The sequence below is a fragment of the Labrus mixtus genome, chromosome 15 (genome assembly GCF_963584025.1).
Source record: "Labrus mixtus chromosome 15, fLabMix1.1, whole genome shotgun sequence".
Lineage (NCBI taxonomy): Eukaryota > Metazoa > Chordata > Actinopteri > Labriformes > Labridae > Labrus > Labrus mixtus.
Genome location: NC_083626.1, coordinates 12,057,473 through 12,079,244, shown reverse-complemented (window position 1 = coordinate 12,079,244; position 21,772 = coordinate 12,057,473). Strand labels below are relative to the sequence as shown.

General features: G+C 40.5%; 1 protein-coding gene across 2 annotated transcripts in view; it reads right to left on the bottom strand.

Moving 5' to 3' along the window:
- The window catches only part of cntn3a.2 (contactin 3a, tandem duplicate 2), a 43,212-nt gene extending 21,685 nt beyond the window's left edge, over nucleotides 1-21,527 (bottom strand). Inside the window, exons 1-12 of one of the 2 annotated variants that reach the window (XM_061057493.1) lie at nucleotides 20,969-21,527; nucleotides 18,038-18,175; nucleotides 15,942-16,077; nucleotides 11,566-11,741; nucleotides 9,359-9,454; nucleotides 8,991-9,194; nucleotides 8,011-8,113; nucleotides 7,469-7,653; nucleotides 4,174-4,310; nucleotides 2,030-2,159; nucleotides 1,416-1,566; nucleotides 950-1,077 (exon numbers count right to left, since the gene is read on the bottom strand). In XM_061057493.1, coding sequence (XP_060913476.1) covers nucleotides 950-1,077; nucleotides 1,416-1,566; nucleotides 2,030-2,159; nucleotides 4,174-4,310; nucleotides 7,469-7,653; nucleotides 8,011-8,113; nucleotides 8,991-9,194; nucleotides 9,359-9,454; nucleotides 11,566-11,741; nucleotides 15,942-16,077; nucleotides 18,038-18,092 — 1,501 coding nt within the window. In that variant the 5' untranslated portion in view covers nucleotides 18,093-18,175; nucleotides 20,969-21,527. Of the gene's footprint in view, nucleotides 1-949; nucleotides 1,078-1,415; nucleotides 1,567-2,029; nucleotides 2,160-4,173; nucleotides 4,311-7,468; nucleotides 7,654-8,010; nucleotides 8,114-8,990; nucleotides 9,195-9,358; nucleotides 9,455-11,565; nucleotides 11,742-15,941; nucleotides 16,078-18,037 lie in introns of both variants that reach the window. The other variant, XM_061057492.1, reaches the window with a different exon arrangement.
- Between the last annotated feature and the right edge of the window lie 245 nt (nucleotides 21,528-21,772).

Below are 21,772 nucleotides of genomic sequence, written 5' to 3'. Positions count from 1 at the left end.
TCTATATATCTACATCTATTTATCTCTACAGACCGAACAGAGATCTAAGAAAGATATCAGCTGATATATCGGTATCTGATGTTTTTTCTCCCAATTATGGATATCAGTATCTCCCCCAAAAATCCCATGTTGGCCAGGCTTTAATCGTCTAAGTCGAATGATGTGGCATGAAGCTTGCCACTACTTCAATGGTCTTATACTACAGGCTGACACAGCTGTATTTCGAATAATCTTCTGAAGTCCTGATAACAATTACAATGCACTGCAGATCAGATCAGACTTCATGTTATGGGCTGCTTGGTGCATTGTACATGGTTCAGCACATCAATATAAAAGAGAACATGCACAAGCCCACCACTAAAAAAAAACCCACACTTGAGGATGACAGCATCTGTAACACCTCCCCACTAGCACTTACATTGCTTCCACATAATGGACTTTCATTTGTTGCACTAAATTGGTTGTTTTCGACTGCTTTGAGGAAAATAATGATGAAGTATTTTCTCAATCACCTTCCAAGTGCATTATTGCAGCTGCTGGGAAATGCAGCCCGACAAAACAACTCAATGAAATGAAACAAAAAGACTCAAATTCTTTTACTTTGCAGGTGCAGTTTTTTTTTGTTTAACAATTTCAGCCCGAAAAAACAACATAAAATATTAAACTACTGTTGGAAATGAATCTTACAGATACACATGAACAATTCTGTATGTTACTTAATCAGGCAAAGTCTTGTATGTTGCGAGCCTCAAGGAAAACAACTTCCCCAAGTTTGCACAACCTCCTCAGAACTAAGCCTAAAGTTTGTTTATGTTCTCTACCCACAGTTATTGACTCAAGGTCTCTTGGTACAGCACCTCTCTCTCCTCTTTTAATCCATACTGAGCAGTGAATTCTGCTTACTAAGTGGAAAAGCACAAACATACTGCTATTTAACAGCAGGGCTCACCAGTTACTAGGAGCCTTCCAGTTGTACTAGACATGCCAAATCTATTCCGGGCGAAGCACGTATAGCTGCCTGCATCAGACTTGCTCACGTTGGCAAGCCTCAGTGTTCCATCGGGGGAAAGTGAGATCCTGTGGCAGAGTTCAGAAAACAACAGTTTACAACCTACTTTGCAAAAACAAGGAATCATTTGTTGTTAGACAAAGTCCAATTCTAGATTTGTTTGTGTTTATGTGCAGCATGATTGTAGACATCAAGCAGTTTGTGTATATGTGCTAAGCTTTAATCAGTTAGACCAAACAAAGCTTAAAAAATGATGAAAAATACACCTGCTCTGATATCTTTACACAAAGATACACTGATTGGCTTATGTGTGCGTAGCTCAACTTTGACCAACCATCAATCTTTTGCTATGTGCATCACCACAGTGGTTTCAAATGACACAGAAAAAGTTCATGTCAGTCCTCACCTGTCATTGGTGTGGATAGGCAGGTTTCCTTTCTTCCATAGGATGCTGGCGATAGGATAGGCCTGGGGTTTACACTCTAAAGTCACTGTAGTTCCTGCCTTGGCTTTGAGCAAAGCTCTGAGGACGTTCCCTGTGAAGTCTGGAGGAGAGGCTGATGGGAAACAGTAAACTGACTTTAGAAGACGACTGCATCATATTTCACAGGGTTTTTTTTTTGCAGCGTGCTTCAGTTTGATCCGTTAAAACCATAAAACGGAGCACAAAACAGAGGCAGACAGGACAAATGTTTGTAATGGGAACCAAATCAAATAAGATCACATGTATTCACTTCTGTACATTTGTATTACATGTTTTTAAGTATAGATTTATGAACGAAAAATATTCTATCTTTTTAAATTCAACAATCGCATCATGCACAGGATAAGATCAAAGTGATTTGTATATCACAAATGGGAAAAAATATTTTTTAAATATGTATGACCCTACAATAACCTCCTCCCTGACCCCATTATCCGCAAATCCAGACAACCTTTAAGGATGACAGTAGGTTGACCTTTAAGATTCTTTGCCAACAATGATTGGAGGATTTAAGGGACAGATAAATGCCAGCCTACCTAAAACCATTAGTTCGGCAGCGAAATATATAACGCCGTGTTTATTCTCGGCCACACACTGGTACATGCCGGCGTCAGCGAGTGTCAGCACTGACACCGTCAGGACTCCATCCTCCACATGGATTCTGTCCTGTGAAGAAAAGGATGAAAGAAAGCAATTATTGCTTAAGACTTAAAGGTTGCTTCTGCTTTGCTCAGCACGCTCCAGCACAACTCAATAAGCATTGGATTGGGTTGGAGGCATTGTCAATGGGTGCAGATGAAATCAGGGTTACGTTGAAGAGGATGAATCAGTCAGAGGAGAAACCCCATTTTTTATTTTAAATACATTCTTGTCCTTGTGATCTTGTTAAAAAGTCTTCATAGCTTTGCCATGTGGACCTGCTAACTGAAAACCGTATTCCAATAAATGCTTTAATGCAAGGTAAGTTTATTTATTTACCACTCATACACAGCAATTCAAAGTGCTTTACAAGAGCGTAAGACAGAACATTAAACGAAATATGACATTAAGCAGAAATAATGAAGTACATGTGTAGCATCAAAAAATAAAAAAATATGATATTTAGTAAAATTATCAGGATTTCCTTTCTTGTTTTAGTTTGTCTCTTTCTTCCCTGGTGTTGCTTGTTCCCCTTGTGCGTTTATTTATTTCAATGTTTCCTAGTTTTGTCTTTAGTGCTTCCTGTTTTATTTTGTCATTTCTTATCCTCATGTTTCTCTTTGCCCTGTGCGTATTGGTAATGTTACATTCTGGAGCTCTATGTGTGTCTTTAGTGTTTCCTGTTTTAGTTTGTAAATCTTGTCCCCAGTGATTCTTGTCTTGGCCTCCCTCCATTTCGATTGGCCTGATTGTCTTCCCCTGTGTCGTTAGTCTCACCTGTTTCTCAACTGTGTCTTTTTAGTCTCAGTGGACCTTCCCTCTTGTATTCAGTTCTTACGTCCTCCTGCCCGTGTTCCTGTGTCATCTGTTTTGCCTGAGAGTTGTTTTTCCTATATGTGATTTTTTGGGATATTTTTGTTGCCAACTGAAGTGTGTAAGCTTTTATTTTTTCCTTTGTGCCTTTTTTGGTTAAATAATTTATTTAGGTTAGCCTGGTGTTTTGTCAAAAACAAGACACTGAAACACAATATAGGAAGATACTGTATCCTCCTTTTTCAACACAAGTATCCTGCAGTGAAAAACTAAGCTCGCACAATATGCTTATCTTTATTCTGATGTAAAAGTTTTTTTTTTTATTCTGCATTAATAAGCAGCATCAAACATTTACAGAAAATGGTTTATCCGCAAGAGATTTTTATTTGATATTTAACATGAAAGTGTTTTGCCTTCAACAACCTTACATAACACTAAGTCCAGTCTTATAATGTCTCTGTTTTGCCTTAAGAGGATTAAACTCAAACATTCATTGACAAACAGTCTGGTTATCTGAACCGTATGTGGTGTAACTGAACTGAAACTATCATACTGAGATTATAAATCCCCGTTATGGGTGAACATTGCTAATAACTAATATAAAATATATTCCATTAAATCAAAGACTGACTTTTAAAAAATGTCTTTCTAATATTAAAATCACACATTTGAAGTTGAATTCTAAAGAAGAAGCTGCACCCTGAGAATTATTAAATGTTACTGAGAGAAAAAAAAATCTCAGCCGCAAGTTAAAGTCAAGTCGATTTTAAAGCTGTGGATCTTGAAATACAGGAGACTGCATGAAATTCTCTGGTGGTCTGGAGTGAGGTGTGCTGCTATATACAGTATATTTCACAGGAGATTAAGCCCATTGTCCCTAAATCTGGAGCAGCTTAAACATGCACCATGAATAATGAAAAACAACCACTGACTCCATTCAGATTAAATGGAGCAATCTCCCAGGGACTACACTGATCCACTCTCTAAGACTGTGTAATCTGCCAAGGTAGAGCAGAAGAAGAGACAGTTACATCCATGGCTCATCACTGGCACACCTCAGCAAGATGTTTACACTCTCCTCTCATCTCACTCTGAATTACTCTTGGAAAAAAAAAAACAGCCGTGCGCCTGGCACCCGGCTCTCTGAAATGAAAGGATGAGCTGGAGCTGAAGATTAAGTCTTTAAAATGAAACATCGGGAAGTGGCAGAAGACGGGCAGTAATTTACCTCTGAGAGTAGCTGTTGGCCGTTCTTCAGCCACGTGTAGGAGGGTTTGGGCTTCCCATTGGCCCGGCACTCCCAGTACAGTCGCTCCTCTATGGCCAGTGCCGTGTCCTTCATGGCCTGGATCCACTGAGGCTTGGCTGAGGGAACAGAAATACACTCCAGTGAAAAATCAGACGGAAGCAGGAAGACGGAGCTGAGTTACCACATTAAATATGCTGCATCCAGAGTAGTTCAAAGGGAAACAGGCGCAGATTGACAGCTCAAATAAGTGGGATCACTTTGAGAATGGGTTTGTCTTCAGAGGGGGGAGAAAAGAGGTTGTAGGGTATCACTCAGTTTCATCACTTTATGTGTCAGCACCCTGTAGCAACTTAAGATTAGCACAAATGATGCACCACAAAGCAGGAAGCTCTCAGGATGGGGGGGTGAAGTGCACCAGTCTCCACCACTCACTCCAAACCTGTCACCTTAATTCTGTGTATAATAAACATCAATCCTGCCTGTACCCTACAACTCCCTGCATCTTAACTCTTCCATATTTAAAGACTTTCAGGAATTTCAATGGCTAGAGAGTGTTATTCTAAGCATAGCTCACTTCACAGGCACTGTACATACTGTCACATCTGATTTCACAGGTGTCATTTTGCCTCTCTCTCACAAACATTCGCAGCTGAGGTAAGCCAAGAGCCTAAAAATGTAATAACTGCAGTAAGATTAAAACCAACAGCGCTTATTATCCAGGGAAAATGTAATGACTTTTTCTCTGGCTGTGCATACAGTGATCGTTTCATCAAAAAATCCTCCCTTATAAACTTACAACAATTATTGATGCCACATTTGAAGAAGCATTAAATGGAATATACATCCAATTCTGAGCTCAGATTACTTAAATCTGAACCCATTAAAATAGCACGCTGCCTCATGCACATAGGGAGAAACTTCAAAGAAATTTTTTTTCTTTATCTCAATAATGAATACACTATGATGTGAAAATAACTGATCACTGCAGGATACTTTTAGGTCTACCGCTTGTGCCAGAAAGTGCAACCTTCCGCCTAAGGTGGTCTCATATTATCTCTTGAGGAAGTAGATAAAAAAACAACTGACTACAACCAGCTTTAGTGTTGCATCACTGTGAGCAAAAAAATTAAAGTAGAAGGCTCAACAAGCCAGGAAAAGGTTTAGGGACTACATCTCCGAAAACATGGCCATAAATGCTTTATGTAAACAGCAAAGCTTTCTTACTCAGCATGAGTGTATTTCAACTGTTGGATGGAGTATAACGGCAATGCTTTCACAACTTTTTGATGCAATCAGACGAAGCCTCAGCTAGCTATCAAATACTTTCAGATTAACTGATGCTAATTGAATAGTAAAAAAAAGGCTGTTGGGTATTTGGGATTCAGCAGGGACATGTTGCAAACGCTGGTACTGTAGAGTGTAAAACAGAGTTATAGCTTATATGCATTCTCTTTAGTCTGCTGTTTGTATGATCATTTTGCTCAAAATACATTTCAATTGATTGATTGATAATATTTGTTGATGTAATCCACTTTATATTCTCATGCAATATTGAAAATGTAATCACACATTGGATATTTTTCTAATATCATTCATCCTTAATGACCATCCAGATTTATAATACTCAAAAAATTCATAACAGGCCTTATTTACTAAGATCCCATAATAGTACTTCATTGTGTGCTCACGCCGACAAATTGCACATTTGGTAGGTGTGTGTTTTGCAGGTGCTCAACAGCAAAATAGCATGAATGTTAACAGGTGCAAACCGTGTGGAGGCGGTAGTACTGAAATGAGGCTTTCCCTTGTTTTACTGGTTTACAACATGGAGAGTTTGGACAGAAAGCTGAATGACTGAAAGAGCAAAATTAAACTCAGTAATTAGAGGTATTAGTGGAAGAGACGAATAAACAAATGTTCAAGTTACAGCAAAGAAATCTGAATATTACACAAAGAAACGCAATATGGGAGAGTAGAACGTCAATGGTGTTGGTAAAACAAAAAGAAAGCAGATGAAATTAAGAGAAGGTGGAGATATAAGGCGATGAACAGAAGAACAGCGCCTGTCTTCTCTTCCTTTCATCTTTTGAACATTGTTTGGCGTACATTGCCCAGGAGGTGCGTGCTGTAACCTCCACGGCACGGGCGCTCAGGCGCGACACTCGCGCCACTGTTGCGCACGTCAGTCAGCCGGTCAGCACTGTGTTTGTTCTGACAATAGCCGTAAATGCCCTGCTGGCAAGAGGGACTGAAGATAGGTTACAAGCAGTGGTGAGGTCTGCCAATCCAAACAGCCCACAGCGTAGCGGCCGGGGACTGTTGAGGAGGGAGACGAGCGCACTAGGGAGAGGAGCGCACTGGACGAGACGGGCTGGGGCAGAGACGCCCATCCCTCGAAAGAGGAAATCCCAGTTAAAAATGTAATGTTGGCAAAAAATAAGAAAAAAGGAAGACATGGATGTCAATCTTGATATTCTTCTTTAGCGTACAGTGGCTGTGAATGTTCAGATTCGTTTGGCTACAAAAAGGCTAACATTTTAATCATGGTGTTAAATGGTGAAAAATTGATGCGATGTATTTTTGTATCATTCAAAACACGTTCACATGTATGGAAAGGGCGTTCTTTACGCCTTCTTTTATTGTGCCTATGTCTCCTCCTAACAACATAACAGCAGCCTGTTGTGTGTAACACTGGGCTACTGGATTAACACCTTCCTTACTAAGGTGTTAATTACAACTCACTTAATACCAGGCGTGGTAAATCGTAAAATGTGTGTACTAAATTAACTCTTAATTCTCCTCCGAGTAGTTTGCTCACTCCGGTAGAAACGCCCCATATTGCATTTTCATTTAGTACTAAATGTACAATGTATGTTGTGTTGCACATTTAAAAGACCCAATCCTCAATAATGACCCGTTAGAAGATCAGCTTGCACATTTGTTTGCCGGCGATATCAAGTTTAAACACGTTTTAACACACGCAAACCTTTAAAAACAGGCCCCCAATGGAACCTGAGCCTTTCCAAAGGTTTAGAGTGGATCCTTGAACCCACGCATAATTAGATAATCTGGGCCAAGCATTGTTACCATCTATGAGCCTCCACCGGATTTCTCCTCTGACAGTGTTTATGTAAATAAATACAATGAAAAAGACCTGTTAAATAAACCCGGGCCTTATTCAACATGGCAAAGATCTTCATAACTCCTCGCAATTATTTTACAATGAATACATTTTTTGTGTTGTCTTAGAAAGCCAAACAAAACCTGTTATTACCATAGAAGGCCAGTCTCCCCGTGGCTGTGTTCTTGCCCATCTTGTTCTCAGCCACACACTCATATCCTCCAGTGTCATCCTGCTGGAAACTAGGGATCTCCAGAACAGCATTGGAGTACTTCATTTTCACTTTGCTGGGGAAGGGAACGCCGTTAGCTCTCTTCCAGGTGATTTCTGGGACGGGGCTGAAAGACACAGGAGAGGTAAGCCTCAGCAGAGATTCCCATCCACGGGGCTTTGAAGTTTTTGAGATTGTTGCACAGGTTGTCTGTAATAATCCTGCAATAGAGTGAGCAATGGAGCTTAAGCCTATTCAGTGTATTTTTTTTTTTTTTTTTTTTTTTTAGTGAATGAAAGGTTTTCAAGTTAAGTCGATCCAGCAACAAAAAAAGCTATCTCCAATACTTTTCATACAAATCACAGCATGATACACTTTGAGAAATATAATTGGCCCATTAACTTCACCACACAGATATCCATAGGTTCCTCATGTGCAGTGAAAGACAGAAGATTGAAAACATGCTTGACTGAATCCAGCTTACTTCCCAAGGGCGAAACATTCCAGCGTAACTGTTGATCCTTTTGCAGCGGGTACATTGTCTGGGAAATTAACTTCTATTTTCGGCTCGTATTCACCCATCACTCCTATGAAGAGCAAGCACAAGGAAACTTGTTCAGTCCTCCATTATTCATGACTTACACGCAATAAGGTTTGCATTATGCTCCAAACAATAGCACTGCAAAACTAACATGGGAGAAATAAAAGAAATGTGAGCAAACATTCTCTCATGGGGAAACCTCATAGTAGTACATCACTTAAGTGTGCAGTCACCAGAGTGCAGTGGAAAACCAGCGAGGAATAATTTAAACCTCTTCTTGGTGGAATGAATACTGTATATTCAAAATCCTGTTTTTAAAGCTAGTCTGGTTGTTTATCTATTATTTCAAAGCTTGACTGGGCAGCACCCAAACTCAACGGTTCTGTTGTTAATATCAGTATTCAGGGGAGACAGTCGAGACCGAGATCAGAAAGCGATGCGATAGGATTTAAATTTATGCAGCTACATGTACAGTACACTGAGTGGAAACTAACTGGTTGAGCCACCGGAACACTCAATGTAATGGTCCAATGACGTATGGCTGATGTTTTATTCATTCCAGAGGCAATCTTTATTCACTCTTTCTATGAAAGCATAACAGAGAAAAGAACAACAGACTGCCAGGGACCCGGGCCTGGGACTTCATGTGTGAGGCGCAAAGGGAGAGCTTTTAAAAGGGAATGTGAATTATAAGACAGCTAAGTCAGCAAAGGAGAGATTTGGGTGCTTTGTTTGCTGGCCTACATTGAGGAGCATTTATTTACTTACAGGCATTAGCACTCGGTGACTCAACTACAGCGAGGCACGACACGACAAAGAGCACTCACACTAGTATGATGATTAAAGCAACCTTGAAAGGAAAGGTCTTTAATATATGCCTGAAAGGCATACTTGTCACATTGCGGACGTAAGCTGCGTCTTACCATCTGTCCGGAGGATCAGAGACGTGGGAGAGCTTTGGACTTTGCCCTTTGTGATGCTGTTCATCACCACACAGGTGTAGTTACCCACATCAGAGGGCTCCACCTTGGCAATATAAAGGTTTCCCGTCTGCTGAGAGACGAAGCGGCGATTGTCTTGTTGAACAAAGTATGGGTACTCATTGAAGACCCATGCATATGTGAGATCTGGAAGACAAACAAGGACGAATATGAGCTAATCGTGGACACCATATAAAGAGATGCTTAATGCGATTAAGAGTATTAAATGTGATTAAAAAAGGCTAATCAGCCGTGTCAAGATTATACTTTAATCCTGTAACAACACCGAAGATGAAGGCTAGAGAGTTTACCTCCTGAGGAAGTGGGCGTTCCACAAAGTAACACCACTCCCTGTCCCTCTCTCACAGACACTGCGCTTCTGGTGTGGACTTTGAAATGATCTAAGTCTGATGAAGGGTAAAAGAAATGAAAAGAAAGATCACCACAGGATCTCACATATCACAGCGTAGCAGCGCTGAGTAAAAGCTTTGAGCAAGACACTGACACGAGCCTATAAGGAAGCTGCCATGAGAATTACACTTCTGCTACGCCTGAGAGAGCAAAAGAGACGGGGAGAGAGAAAAGAGCTCACACATAGGAAGGGGTTTTCTTACTGTGAAAATACAAAGCAGAAATGTAAATCCAGGCCCTAAATGCAAGGCTACAAAATATGTGTAAGCTAGCTTTGTGAAATTACTATAAGTACTTTAAAGCTTTTGTAAATATTCATTAAAATAATACAAATGAATAAATAAAATAAACGTGAAGAGGCTCATTACCAATCCATGATATTTTTTAAGTTAGAAAACGTTGAGCGCTAGTAGAAAACTCAGTTTAAAACAGCTAACTTTGCTGTTGATAAAATGTGATCCCCTTGTTGTTGTTTCACACACAATGGGACATGTAACAGTCGGCGTCGGCGTTATTACTCACTAAACTCTATGTCTAAGTCTTTTGAGTCAGAATCAGGAAGATTCAAAAGCCATGCTATCTGAAAAACATATCATTATAACATTTTGCTGAAAGGTGAGTCACAACAGACCTCGCTACCTACCTAACCTTGCTCTCAATGTTGTGAAGGTATTGCCAGCTGATATGTCTATTGAGGCCAACTCAATAGACGTATCAGCTGGCAATACATTCTGCTGCTCTATTGTAGAACTTAAATCTGATGGATGAACTTCAGGGACATTCTGCATCCACTATCAAAATCATTCATCAACTTACACTGAACAACCACAGTAGAAGATGTACTGCTGAATAGCAGCCAATTTGTAAAACTTTATTTATTACATCTTATTTGTAACTATTATTGCAAATACGTTCGTAGGTGGCTACAGTGGCTTTTTTCTTCACCAGCAGTATGCTGTTTTATTTGCATGGGCTACACTGTATATCAGTTTAAATGCTAGTATCATGAAAAGCCTTGCGTTTCTTTTGAGCAATGCATGGTGGGACAGGCTGCAACCCAAAACCATACCACTACAAGAATATGTATAAAACATAAAACAGTGTGTTCATCAGTGTTTGAAGCACATACGTCTTCCATTGATGAGGACAAATAGATGTGTTTGATTGGTGGGTCTAACTTAAACTATAATATATTAAACTAGTACCTATTATTATTCTATAACGTTAAATTGAAAACAAGGCAATCGTTTTACCCTCATACTATAGCCATATAAGTCTGGAAAGGTCTCTCCAGTACAATTCACACACTTTCCTACAACCACTTTTCTATTGGTACTTCTTTTATTTAAAGGTGAAAAATAGCTAAATCTCTTATCAGCAAAGTGTGCAGTGTAACATTATTCCTGCAAACGCTCATTGCTGTTGAGGTATTTTTTATTTAAATGTCATTTTCTCAGCGCTGAGCATATCTCAAAAGCTTGACAAATAAAACCAAACATATCTGCATGGCCAGATGCCACCAGGAGAAGGTGTGAAAAGATGTTTTGTTGTGACATACATGAAAGAAGCCTTAATGAATAGCACACAACAGGAAAACACTCATTTATTTATTCATTTTAGATGTTTGCTGGTTTCACCAACAAGGATTATGTGATGGGAAAAAACACAACCTCACTGCAGATGTAATACAAAGCAATGTTTCCACTGATTCCAAGTTCTTTTTGTACGACAGTTGTAGCATATTAAAGTAAACACAGCTTTCCTCAGGCATCAGGCCTTATTCACATACTCTTTATACACTGCTTAAGCAATATGGCTGACTACCGCTCCCCTGAGATCATCCAATAAAACACAAGATGGCTTTAGATCAAGCTAAGCAGTTATTCTTAGTTTGCATGTGCGATCATAAGTAAGGAACAGTTGTCACGCTCAGACTGCTCCCATTTTACTTCAACATTGAATGTAGCTTCAAAACAACCGCACAACACTGATAAATATTGCAAATAATGTCCACTCAGTTTGGTGTGCGTCTGCACTATTTGCTAAGTGCAGTTTCACTTCCGTTCCATTTCTCAGTAAAAAGTAAGAAACACTGATTTCAACTTACAGGCAAACTGCAGACTGGCTCTCCTGCTGAGGATGGCTCCCACAGCGTTGAACGCCATACACTGGTACATCCCTACATCCTGGTAGCGGTCCAGACTGCTTATAATGAGGTTGCCCCCAGACAGACGCCGCCGGCGATCCAGGCCCAGATTTATGAGAGTCCCATTCAATGACCATCTGTGAGGGCAAAGACACCATCAGTCCCTGGCAAAAAGCAGCGTCCATTTCTTTCTACCAACCAAGGTGGTCTGACAGGAGGTGAGCGGAGAACACAACTCACTGCAGTAACTCAACTTGAAGTAAGAATAATATACTGTGTGTTTGTGCTGGTGTATTCAGGATTTCACAGGACTGCAGCTTGAAGCGCCAACAGCAGGAAGTTTACCATTAACTCTTTCCTGCTGAGCTTCAACTTTCCTGACAAACAAATAAAGTTTATACCCAAGTATTTTTGTTGCTTTCACTTCTTGTTATCTAACATTTTATAAACTGCAAGTTATTAGAAACTTCCTACCTTAAAATCAATTTTTGTTTAAAAATGGTTTCCCCTTGTTATTTTTTTTATTTTTTTTTGGTGGGGAATATAATCCATAATTCTGCAATGCTCATATATGCTTTTCAAGTAATTGTTAGTGTGTTTTGTCTCTTCTACAGCTCATGTCCTGTTCCAAAGAAAAGATGCCATCCTAGATATTATCATGTATTCAACTAGGCTATATAAAAATATCTTCTCAGTCAAACTGTATTCTCATAATGTGATATTATTCCACCTTTGACTTCTTATTAGAAAATATTACCACTTTGCAAGAAGTAACAATGGGCTGATGCAACAAATGATACATTTTACCCTCCTGTTTCATCTTCCCACACCTACCAGGCGTGGGAATTATAAGACAAAAAAAAAAACTTTTTCGCTGAAGGCTCAGATTAAGAATCAGATGAATACAGCACCTGAAAGAACTCTTAAAAACACAAGGCTGATTCATTGATTCAAACAAGTTCTGTTTTTAGCAAGAAGAGACTAATTTTTCCTGGCACTGCAACACTCCGTCTCTTTTATGTGCCATTGAAAAACGGAGCATTGATGGGTTCAAGGACACTTTTCAAATAGGTTCCATAATTTTTCTCAAAGCATAGAAAATAAACTTTTTTTTTTTTTTCATTCAAAGACAATTTTTATTTTTCTGTATGCTCATGAGTAAATGAAAGACATGGAGGCCATATTGAGCAACTTTGCAAAAGCTTTCAAGATCAGCCTCTCAAAGAAAATCTGTTCTTTCCAATCCAGGCACCGAATCCCTGCTGTCATATTCTACACATTTTTTCTTGATACTAGTGTTCTCATATGTACTAAGGTTAACCTTTGCGACATGCTGGCGTGTGTCCACTTGTATGAATTCAGCTTTTTATCCCCACGTCACAAGCTTTCACCCCTCTTTGACCTACTCTCAAGAGCCTCTGCTGTTCAGTGATGCCCTCAACATTGTGCGGGTGATTGAATTCCAACTCCAAAGCTGAATTTTTCTGCTTGAGTCTCATCTTGTGAAGACATGTTGTCCAACCTGACCACAGAGAATCTCGAGTATTTCAGATGATTCTTCAGTGGAGAGCCACACGTTTCAACAAGCAGGTCAAGTAAAGGTTGGCCAAGTCACCCTGTGTTTTGAGTTAAGGGAAAAATCCCACTGCATCACTTTTATAACCGGCTGTGAAGGAGAGATGGCTTCCTTTCCTGGCTTTTTTATGCTGCTATACAATGACCGTCTCATCTCTTTGTGAGTGACTGGCAGGGGAAAGAAGAAGAGGGGGGAAAAAAAGAGGAGGAGGGAGCAGTGTGAGCCCATTTACACTTCAAGAGAGGAGCTAGAGAGGTGCTGAGGGCATGCAGAGCCAAGCACAGCCCGCTTGACAAGACACCACCTTAAACATGCTCATCTCACCTTTAATCAGTACATGGAAATACCTGGTCTCAGGCGGGGAACGTGAAAAGCCTGAAATAATGAGCGTACGTTCTCTACACCGCTTTCATTCAGCGCGTCTGTGCCACACTAATTCCACTGTTGAACTCAAAATACTCGTGTAATCAATGCTAGCTGATGCCGACTGCTGACTGGCAACCTGCATGGTTTCGCAGTATTCTTTAAGACAGAAGAAACATTAAGATACATGTGCAGAGTTGGGCACACATCTGTTAATCTGTTAAACGTTAATTTTGTCTGTTCATCTTTTTAATTCTTTTTTTTTTTTAAGATATATTTTTGGGCTTTTTGTGTCTTTAATGTAGAGATAGGACAGTGGATAGAGATGGAAACCAGGGAGAGAGAGTAAGGGAATGACATGCGGGAAGGGAGCCACAAGTTGGATTTGAACCTGGGCCGCCTGCTTGGAGGACCATAGCCTCCAAACATGGGGCGCGCACTAACCACTGCGCCACTAGCGCCCCTAATTCATTTTGAACGTAGACGTTAATTTGAGAAAATGATTATTGGATCACTAAACTTCCGTTAAAGTTGGTTTCCATTAACGTCATTTTCGTTATTTGTATTCACTTTCACCATTTTGAGTCAGTTTACAGGACCTCACTTGTTCCAGACTCTGCGTAGAGACTAGACCACTGACCCTGTTGTTATCCTCTTTATTAATTGACACGTCTGTTAATGTGTAATGCAGCCACAGAGGGGAGAGAAAGTCCCGTTTCTACTCAGGCTCTTATTGGTTAAAGTAGCCTAGGAACAGAGAACGGAAGGTGCTGATTAGTCAAATGAGATGTCACTCAAAAGTTCAGAGGTCACGAGTAAGTAGAAAACAGATGAACAGTGGCTGATATTTCAAATCAATCGGTGGATCTTTATGGATGTGAAGTGTTTGGAATAAATCTTTCACTGGATATGATTGTTTGAGGAGCCCTGTATATGCAGCAGAGACGTTTTTGTTGGAATGTTATGACCGGAAGAGAACAGTAGACAGATGGTAAGAAAAATGAATCAGAACGACTTGCTTGTTTGTCAGTGGTCTGACAGATGTGTAGATTGTGGCTGCTATGATGTTTGGATCTTGAAAGGATTTCCGTTAGTGAACCCCATCCTTTTCTAGGTAGTGACCCATCTTTGACTTCACAAAACTTTGGCGACCCCAGACATCCAAAACACACACAGCCTTTCAAATTAATTTGTTTTTAAATATGTATTAGTTTTTGTACTGTGTTGCAAGTGAACATCCATTTTAGACCTCATATAGGCTTTTTCATGTCATTTTTTGGGGACAGAGGAAGAAAGGCGGGGATAACACTTCTCCACAATGGATGACATACAGACAGAGACTCTTCAAGTTTCTTGTTTTGGCATTGGATATGACACACAGTAGGCTGTGTTCTATATATAATTCATATATGAATATATATTTTAATATACAATATATTTTTTATTGTTCAATAAATACAAATTTCAGGCGACCCTATTTGAATTCCAGGCGATTCCAGGTAGGGTCGGGACGCCTGGAGCTTGGAAAAGCCTTGATTATATGGTCGAAGTCACAAGAAGCGCTTTCTGGTGACGTTGCGTGAGTGATATACACAGAACAGCAGTTGTTTAAATAACAGTGATATTCTGAAAACATGCATACAAGTCAGGGGAGAGTTTTCTAAGTCATAAAGGCCTCTTAAAAACTCAAATCTATTGACATAGCAAAAAGTTGATGTTGTTTTTGATGATTAGCGTTCATTTTAACTTCAGTTAAATATTAACGGAATCAACAGATGAATTGATATAGAGGTATGGGTCTTTATAAAAGGATTAACGGTTAACAGAGTTACATTTTTGATTAACTGTGCCCGTGTGTTGGACCGAGGTAATATCTGGTAAGACTAGACGCAGGTTAGTTTGCTGTTCAATCCTGGCATGAAAAAAAAGCCATGTGATGTGAGTGTTTGTTTGCATTATAATTGAATTCAGAGGATATCAAAAAGAGAACAAGCACCTCCTTGTTCTGTATTCCTTGTAACACCTTATTTATATAATAAGGTGTAATTGTCTAATATAGGCTTTATATAATGGGAAGCTTCAATGCTAGCTAAAAAGAATGGTTTAATGTCCCCAGGCCCTAAAAGTTATGTCTTGCACTGATCATTGCCCTTTACATTAAAGATAGCTAACTTATGACCCTCATGACATCTCAGAAAATGCTTACAGGGGATAATAGTAAGGTACGTTTATGGAGATATGCTGAATATGGGCCCTTTGGAAAAGAAAGTAAAACAAACCAAAAAAGGAATAAATTGCAATAACTGCTAATTACCAGACTACATAAAATCATGATAAGCTTTAATCATCCATTTTCAGACACATCTTTCATGCATCTCTCTTTTCAATGTGCTCTTACCTGTACTGAGGTGGGGGTATTCCCTTAGCATCACAAGTCAAAGTAGCTTCCTCTTCTATAGAGTCGACGGGAATAAACAAGTCACCTGGCTCCATTCTCCATCTTGGACCATGATACGATCCACTGTCCAGGCAATCTGTCAGAGAAAAACAGTAACAGCCTGAGTGTAGAAACGGAGGGAAAAAAAGTGCCATTTTTTGATAGAGAGTCTGGCCTCCATAATTCCACATTCTTCTGGAGGAAATGGGATATTTGGGTCTAATGGGGAGGGCTCTTTCAAAAATGGGAGGTGGGACATTACTAAGCATGAGGAGGGACTCAATATGTTTCATATTATGTGGAGGTGATGAGAAGTGCTGATCCATCTGCAAGAATAAAGTGGAGAAAATGGACAGCTGAGAATGTACAACTATGCCAGAAAGCCGATCCTGGCACAGTGAGAGTTCAAATTGCAGCAGTTACCAACAGGAGCATTTTTATAAAACACAAGAATTCTTAATGAATAATTGGTAAACTGTTGATCGTTATATGATGTTTAAGTTTACATTTTTGGCAAAGTTTTGAGTCCCAATGATATGAAAAATGGGTGACCCCATAGTCAAATATTCAATGATTCGTTAAGCAGAACCACAGGCGACTGCCAGTCTCACAGTTGAGCACAAGTATCATCTTCATTTTCTCCAAATAATTCATGGCTCATAGCCTATCCTGGTATTAATATCACCTTATTCCACCTTACTGAATGCAGTTCTGAAAATAGCTTTGAATCCAATCTCCTTAGTGTGTGCATGAAGAAATCACCCCGAAGTATTGATAGAAGCACACTATCCATGTTTTGAGAATTTCATTCCAAGAAATGTCAGTCAGCCGCACTGTCTTGTGAAATTGACCGTCAAAACAGGGGGAGGCACCTCTTTTCAACAAAGCCTCTCATTGGCTGTTATGAGACGTCAACAGACAGACAAACAGCAGAGGTAAATGCCTCTGGATGTCATGTGTTTGGATTAAATCTTTCACTGTATTTAAATCATGGGGACCCTTTCATGATCAGGAGACATGACATATTGTATTGTATCTTCAATATGATATATTGAAAATACAATATATCTTCAAATGGTAAGTGAATAGATGTTGTTTCTTTGTCGGTGGTCTGACAGATTCATAGATTGTGGCTGCTGTTGTGGTTGTCAGTGTCAAGTCCTATCATAGAATAAATTGTTTTTCCATGTCGAGAAGACAAATAGTTAAACAATGTGGTGAAACTCAAACGAGAGTATGCATTAATGAGCGCAAAAAAACAACTGCAAAACATTCAAGGATAAGTCGATGAAAGGCAAAGTCTGACCAGTCATGTTCGGCTATGTTAAGTCAGGGAAGGGCCTAGCTAAATGTTCATTAATCTGCCATTATCTGCCATATATATTTCAGGAAAGCGTTATCTGAGTTTTTTTTTTTTCATACATTGAAATAAGCACATCTTCAGTTAAAACGTTTCAAATATCTGATGACTCATCCTGCACTCTGGGGCGTTTACTCGTTTTTGGACCAATTAAAAAGCTTTCTCGAAGCTAGAAATCCAATCAAATCCATCCAAACATTATGTGCCAGCTTCTTCTTTCTTGTGATAAGTTCTATCCCGCATCAGTTGGAAATATGTCACGCCACGGCAGTGAGGTACTGTCCTGTTTCACGGTGACTTCAAAGGTGTTATCCTTGCTCTAAGTTCTTTGTTTGCATAATTCCTAGGATGGTCAAAATGTACAAGTACATTTTCTTAATGTAAAAGAAGTAACAGTCTTTGCTCTGCATTTGTGTTGATTTTCTACTAATTGACCAGAACAATTGTGTCCACAACAAGAAAACAAAAGCCAATGTTTCTCCATCAGGCTATAATGACAGAGCAGTGAAGAGGAAGATTGAGAGTATTGTTTCTGTGATGCGAATGGAAGTCAATACTGAGGAGTGTTTCTTTAAACCAGAGCCATCCTATCATCGCTGACACTGACAGGATTTTCTTCTCTTCAGCCATCATCCCCGCAACTGTAAATGTCCAAATGCGAAAGAATCATTACTCATATAAAAAAAAGGTGGTTTACCTGCCAGACAGTCGATGATTGATAACAGTAGAAGCTGTTTCCATGGCAACGTCATCTTTGGCAGCCAAGGGCAAATGAGAGTTTCATCCAATAAGCTTTAAAATGGCACTGGTGTTCTCCAAGAGAGGGGGTCTTGACCTATTGGAGAGAGACTTTTGTTGTCAAACACCTAACTCAGCACACTCAAAACATTGCTTTTTCCAGCTTTCCACATTAAGCCTTTTAATCATTTAACAGGAAGTCATACAAAACTAGTAGTGGAAGTATGATTACAACTAAGTGAAATGGGGAGTCTAGTTCCTTCCGTCCATTATCACAAATCTAATCAGAGGATCCAGACAGTGTCACTTTGTGCCCTATTGTTTGGCCAACTTGCACCCGGAGATGTCTGAGGGTGATACCAGAGGCATATGGGAGGCAGCCCATGCCAATCTATTAAGGGAGCAACTAACGCCTAAGCTCATCCTTCACTTGGACGGATTCACTCTGGCTGCCTGAAGAAGACTTGGACCTGGGAATTGGGTGCCATCCAATCAATTAGATTCACCCACAGCAGCATGTGTCTCCCCACATGCTGGGGTGAATCAAGACAGCCTGATGAGGCAGCCATTTCACCCAGGTCCATAATCAAGGGCAAGTGTCTGTCTGCTCCTAGCATGTGTTGCAAATTGCGATGCACCCACTTCGTGCAGGAGGATACCGAGCGAGTAATGATGAAATTATGAAATGTCAAACATACACACAACAGAGAACCAGCAATAACACAACAGTCAAGCGAGCAGTCTCGCACACGAACACACACACACACACACACACACACACACACACACACACTGACACACACACACACTGACACACACACACACACACACACACACACACACACACACACACACACACACACTGACACATATACAAGTGTTTAGAGCGTATGCAGAATTGTGTGGATCAGTGTGAACCTGCATGCATAAAATAAGCAGATCTGCAAACAGCCAAACCCCCTCAAAACACAGATTTCTTCAAGAGGTGTTTAAGATATAGTAAGGGCAGACACAGATAATAACACAAATCTGCTAAATGTCACACAACCCACACACACCTACACACCAAAACTCACTTTCACACTGTGTACAACACATATAATACCCTGCCTCCACACACACACACACACACACACACACACACACACACACACACACACACACACACACACACACACACACACACACAAACACACACACACACACAAACACACACTTTCCATTTAGAAGACATAAGCCACGACGAGCAGCTCATTTGTGGCCTAATCCCTGGGCGAGCCAGGTTCAGAGCGCTACTTATTGAGGGTCTAATTGTTTGTCAGCTGCCTGGATGTCAAATCACACATGTGGGGTCTCTGCCAGGAATGTTCTTTTCTGCCTTTCATGTTTGCTAGGTCCTTTTTTCTTTTCCCAAAGTCGACAAAATTGGATTGGTATGCTTCCTCTCTGGAAGCGTCCTGCATGCCATACCTCAGTGATAGGCCCCAAGTGATGCAAACTGCTGGCACCTCAGGACTGAGGATTGGTGTTTTGGAAGGTACAGAGGGTATTACACTACTGTCGACTTTGCATGTTATGGTTTGCATTTGTAATGGTTTTTTTTTTTTTTTCGTGTCAGGGATGGGAATTTGTAACAGCTGATGCAATGTGGCACTTTTTTGTGGGCACATTTAATAAATAATTTACAAATGAAAAATAGTGAATTACACAAATGTGTCAGTGGTATTACAGAGAGCAGATCACTCAGTTATTCACACGTATGCACTCACACTTGCACACAAGCACGTAGGTATCCACCCACATGCACAGACACACACATCACACACGTTCCCATGGATAACGGTGCTTACCACGACGGTGATAAAAGACGGTGAGGAAGCTTTACAGGGTGAATCATTCTCAATCAAAGAGGGTCCCTGCCTGTAACAACACACCACTAGCTTCACTGACAACCCCAACAAAAAAAAAAAATATATATATATATATAACAATCATGGTATCTTCCACCTCCATCACACCCTGCCTGCATCCAAGTAACACGCTGGTTGAACAAATAGCCCAGCTGGCAGAGTGGGAGTGTACTTACTTTGAAGGCCTGAGCTGCATTCATCACAGATATTCCAGCTGACATCGTGGCATAGCAGTATGCAATTACTTGGTGAATGTTGCAGGATAGAAAAGGTGTGTGTGTATATGTGTGTGTGCACCTTTTACACCAACTGTATCTCAGTGGCCATGAAGCCATTATTGACACTAGACTTCTCAAGGATTGTGGAAAGTGTTTTTTACAGTCTGATACCTTTGATGTAGGGTCATTAGGAACACTTGAATATATCTATATTTGTTTTAATCTGCACCCAAGGCTGATTTGGCCCTGTAAAACGTGTTGGTGTGTGCATGTAGCAACACATTTTAGAGGGTGAGGTGAAGTGAATCCAGGTTGCGGTGTTGTGCATCACACCAGGTAGGAACCGCAGGAGCTTTTAGAGGCTATAACACCACCATGTGAGTAATGTAACAGCAGGTCTGCAGCAGTTTGACAAATAAAGAGCTACATAACAAGCCTTCATTAAAAAAAAAAATATATATCAAGTGTGCCTGTGTCTGAGTGCATACCCCTCCAGAATGAGACTACTCGGTGTGTAGGAATTGGCTGCAGTTGGGAGGGCACGTCACGTTGCTCCAGCCTTACACAGAAAAAAATTATCAAATTCATTGTACTTAGAACTGCCAATTCGGAATAGTAGCAAGACAGGCCGACATGTGAGGGTGGCACAAGTGAAAAATATATGTATTGTTTTTTAAACACTGCGTGTAAAATGTAGATTTCTGTATTTGTGCACGCGCTCAATCGCTGAATATTTGTCTCATCATTATTTGATTGTCTTACCTCTTATCTTGAGATATCTTGCGACCGGCAGCAACCAAATTCAGCCCTCGCGGAAAAAGCGACAGATCGATCCTCCATGGAAACCTTGTTAGGAAAATTTCGGTCACAATCGCAAGGTCGTTCATACAGGTGAAAAAATGAGCCGGTCGGTGAGAGATAACGGGGAGCGCAGGAGGCATAAACACACGCGTCTCATATCGCTGCTCTTCCCTTTACTCCACTCCCCACCAAAAAAAAAAAAAAAAACACATACACACACACACACACACACTCACTCACACACACACACACACACACACACACAACACCCACGTTGTTTGCTGCGCTGAATCACATTTGAAACCCACCCCAGTTAAAGAGGCTCGACTATCGCCTATGTTTACGCTCTCTTATCCAACGCGCGCGAGGCTCAAATTGGGGTTGAGACGGAATCATGCAGAGATGATTTATTATGCGCATTAAGTCAGCTCCTCCTGCGAAGAAAAACGAAGAAGAAGAAGAAGAAGAAGAAGAAGAGGAGGAGGAGGAGGGCTGTACGACGGCTAGGAGGCGACGGAGCAACCAGAGCCAGCAGCAGCAGCAGCAGCAGCAGCGCTGAGATGGGAAGGTGCGGGAGGGAGGAAAGCGCACCTGGCGGGGAACCGCGCCCCCCTGCGGCAGACAGCAATGTTGCAACCAAACTGTGAGCCACAACAGCAGTGGAGATCCTACACCTGAGGGGCTCAAGGCAATAAAGGCACACTGAGACCCCTAACCCCATATTTATATATTTTTAAATATATATTCTTGATCCACAACAATTGC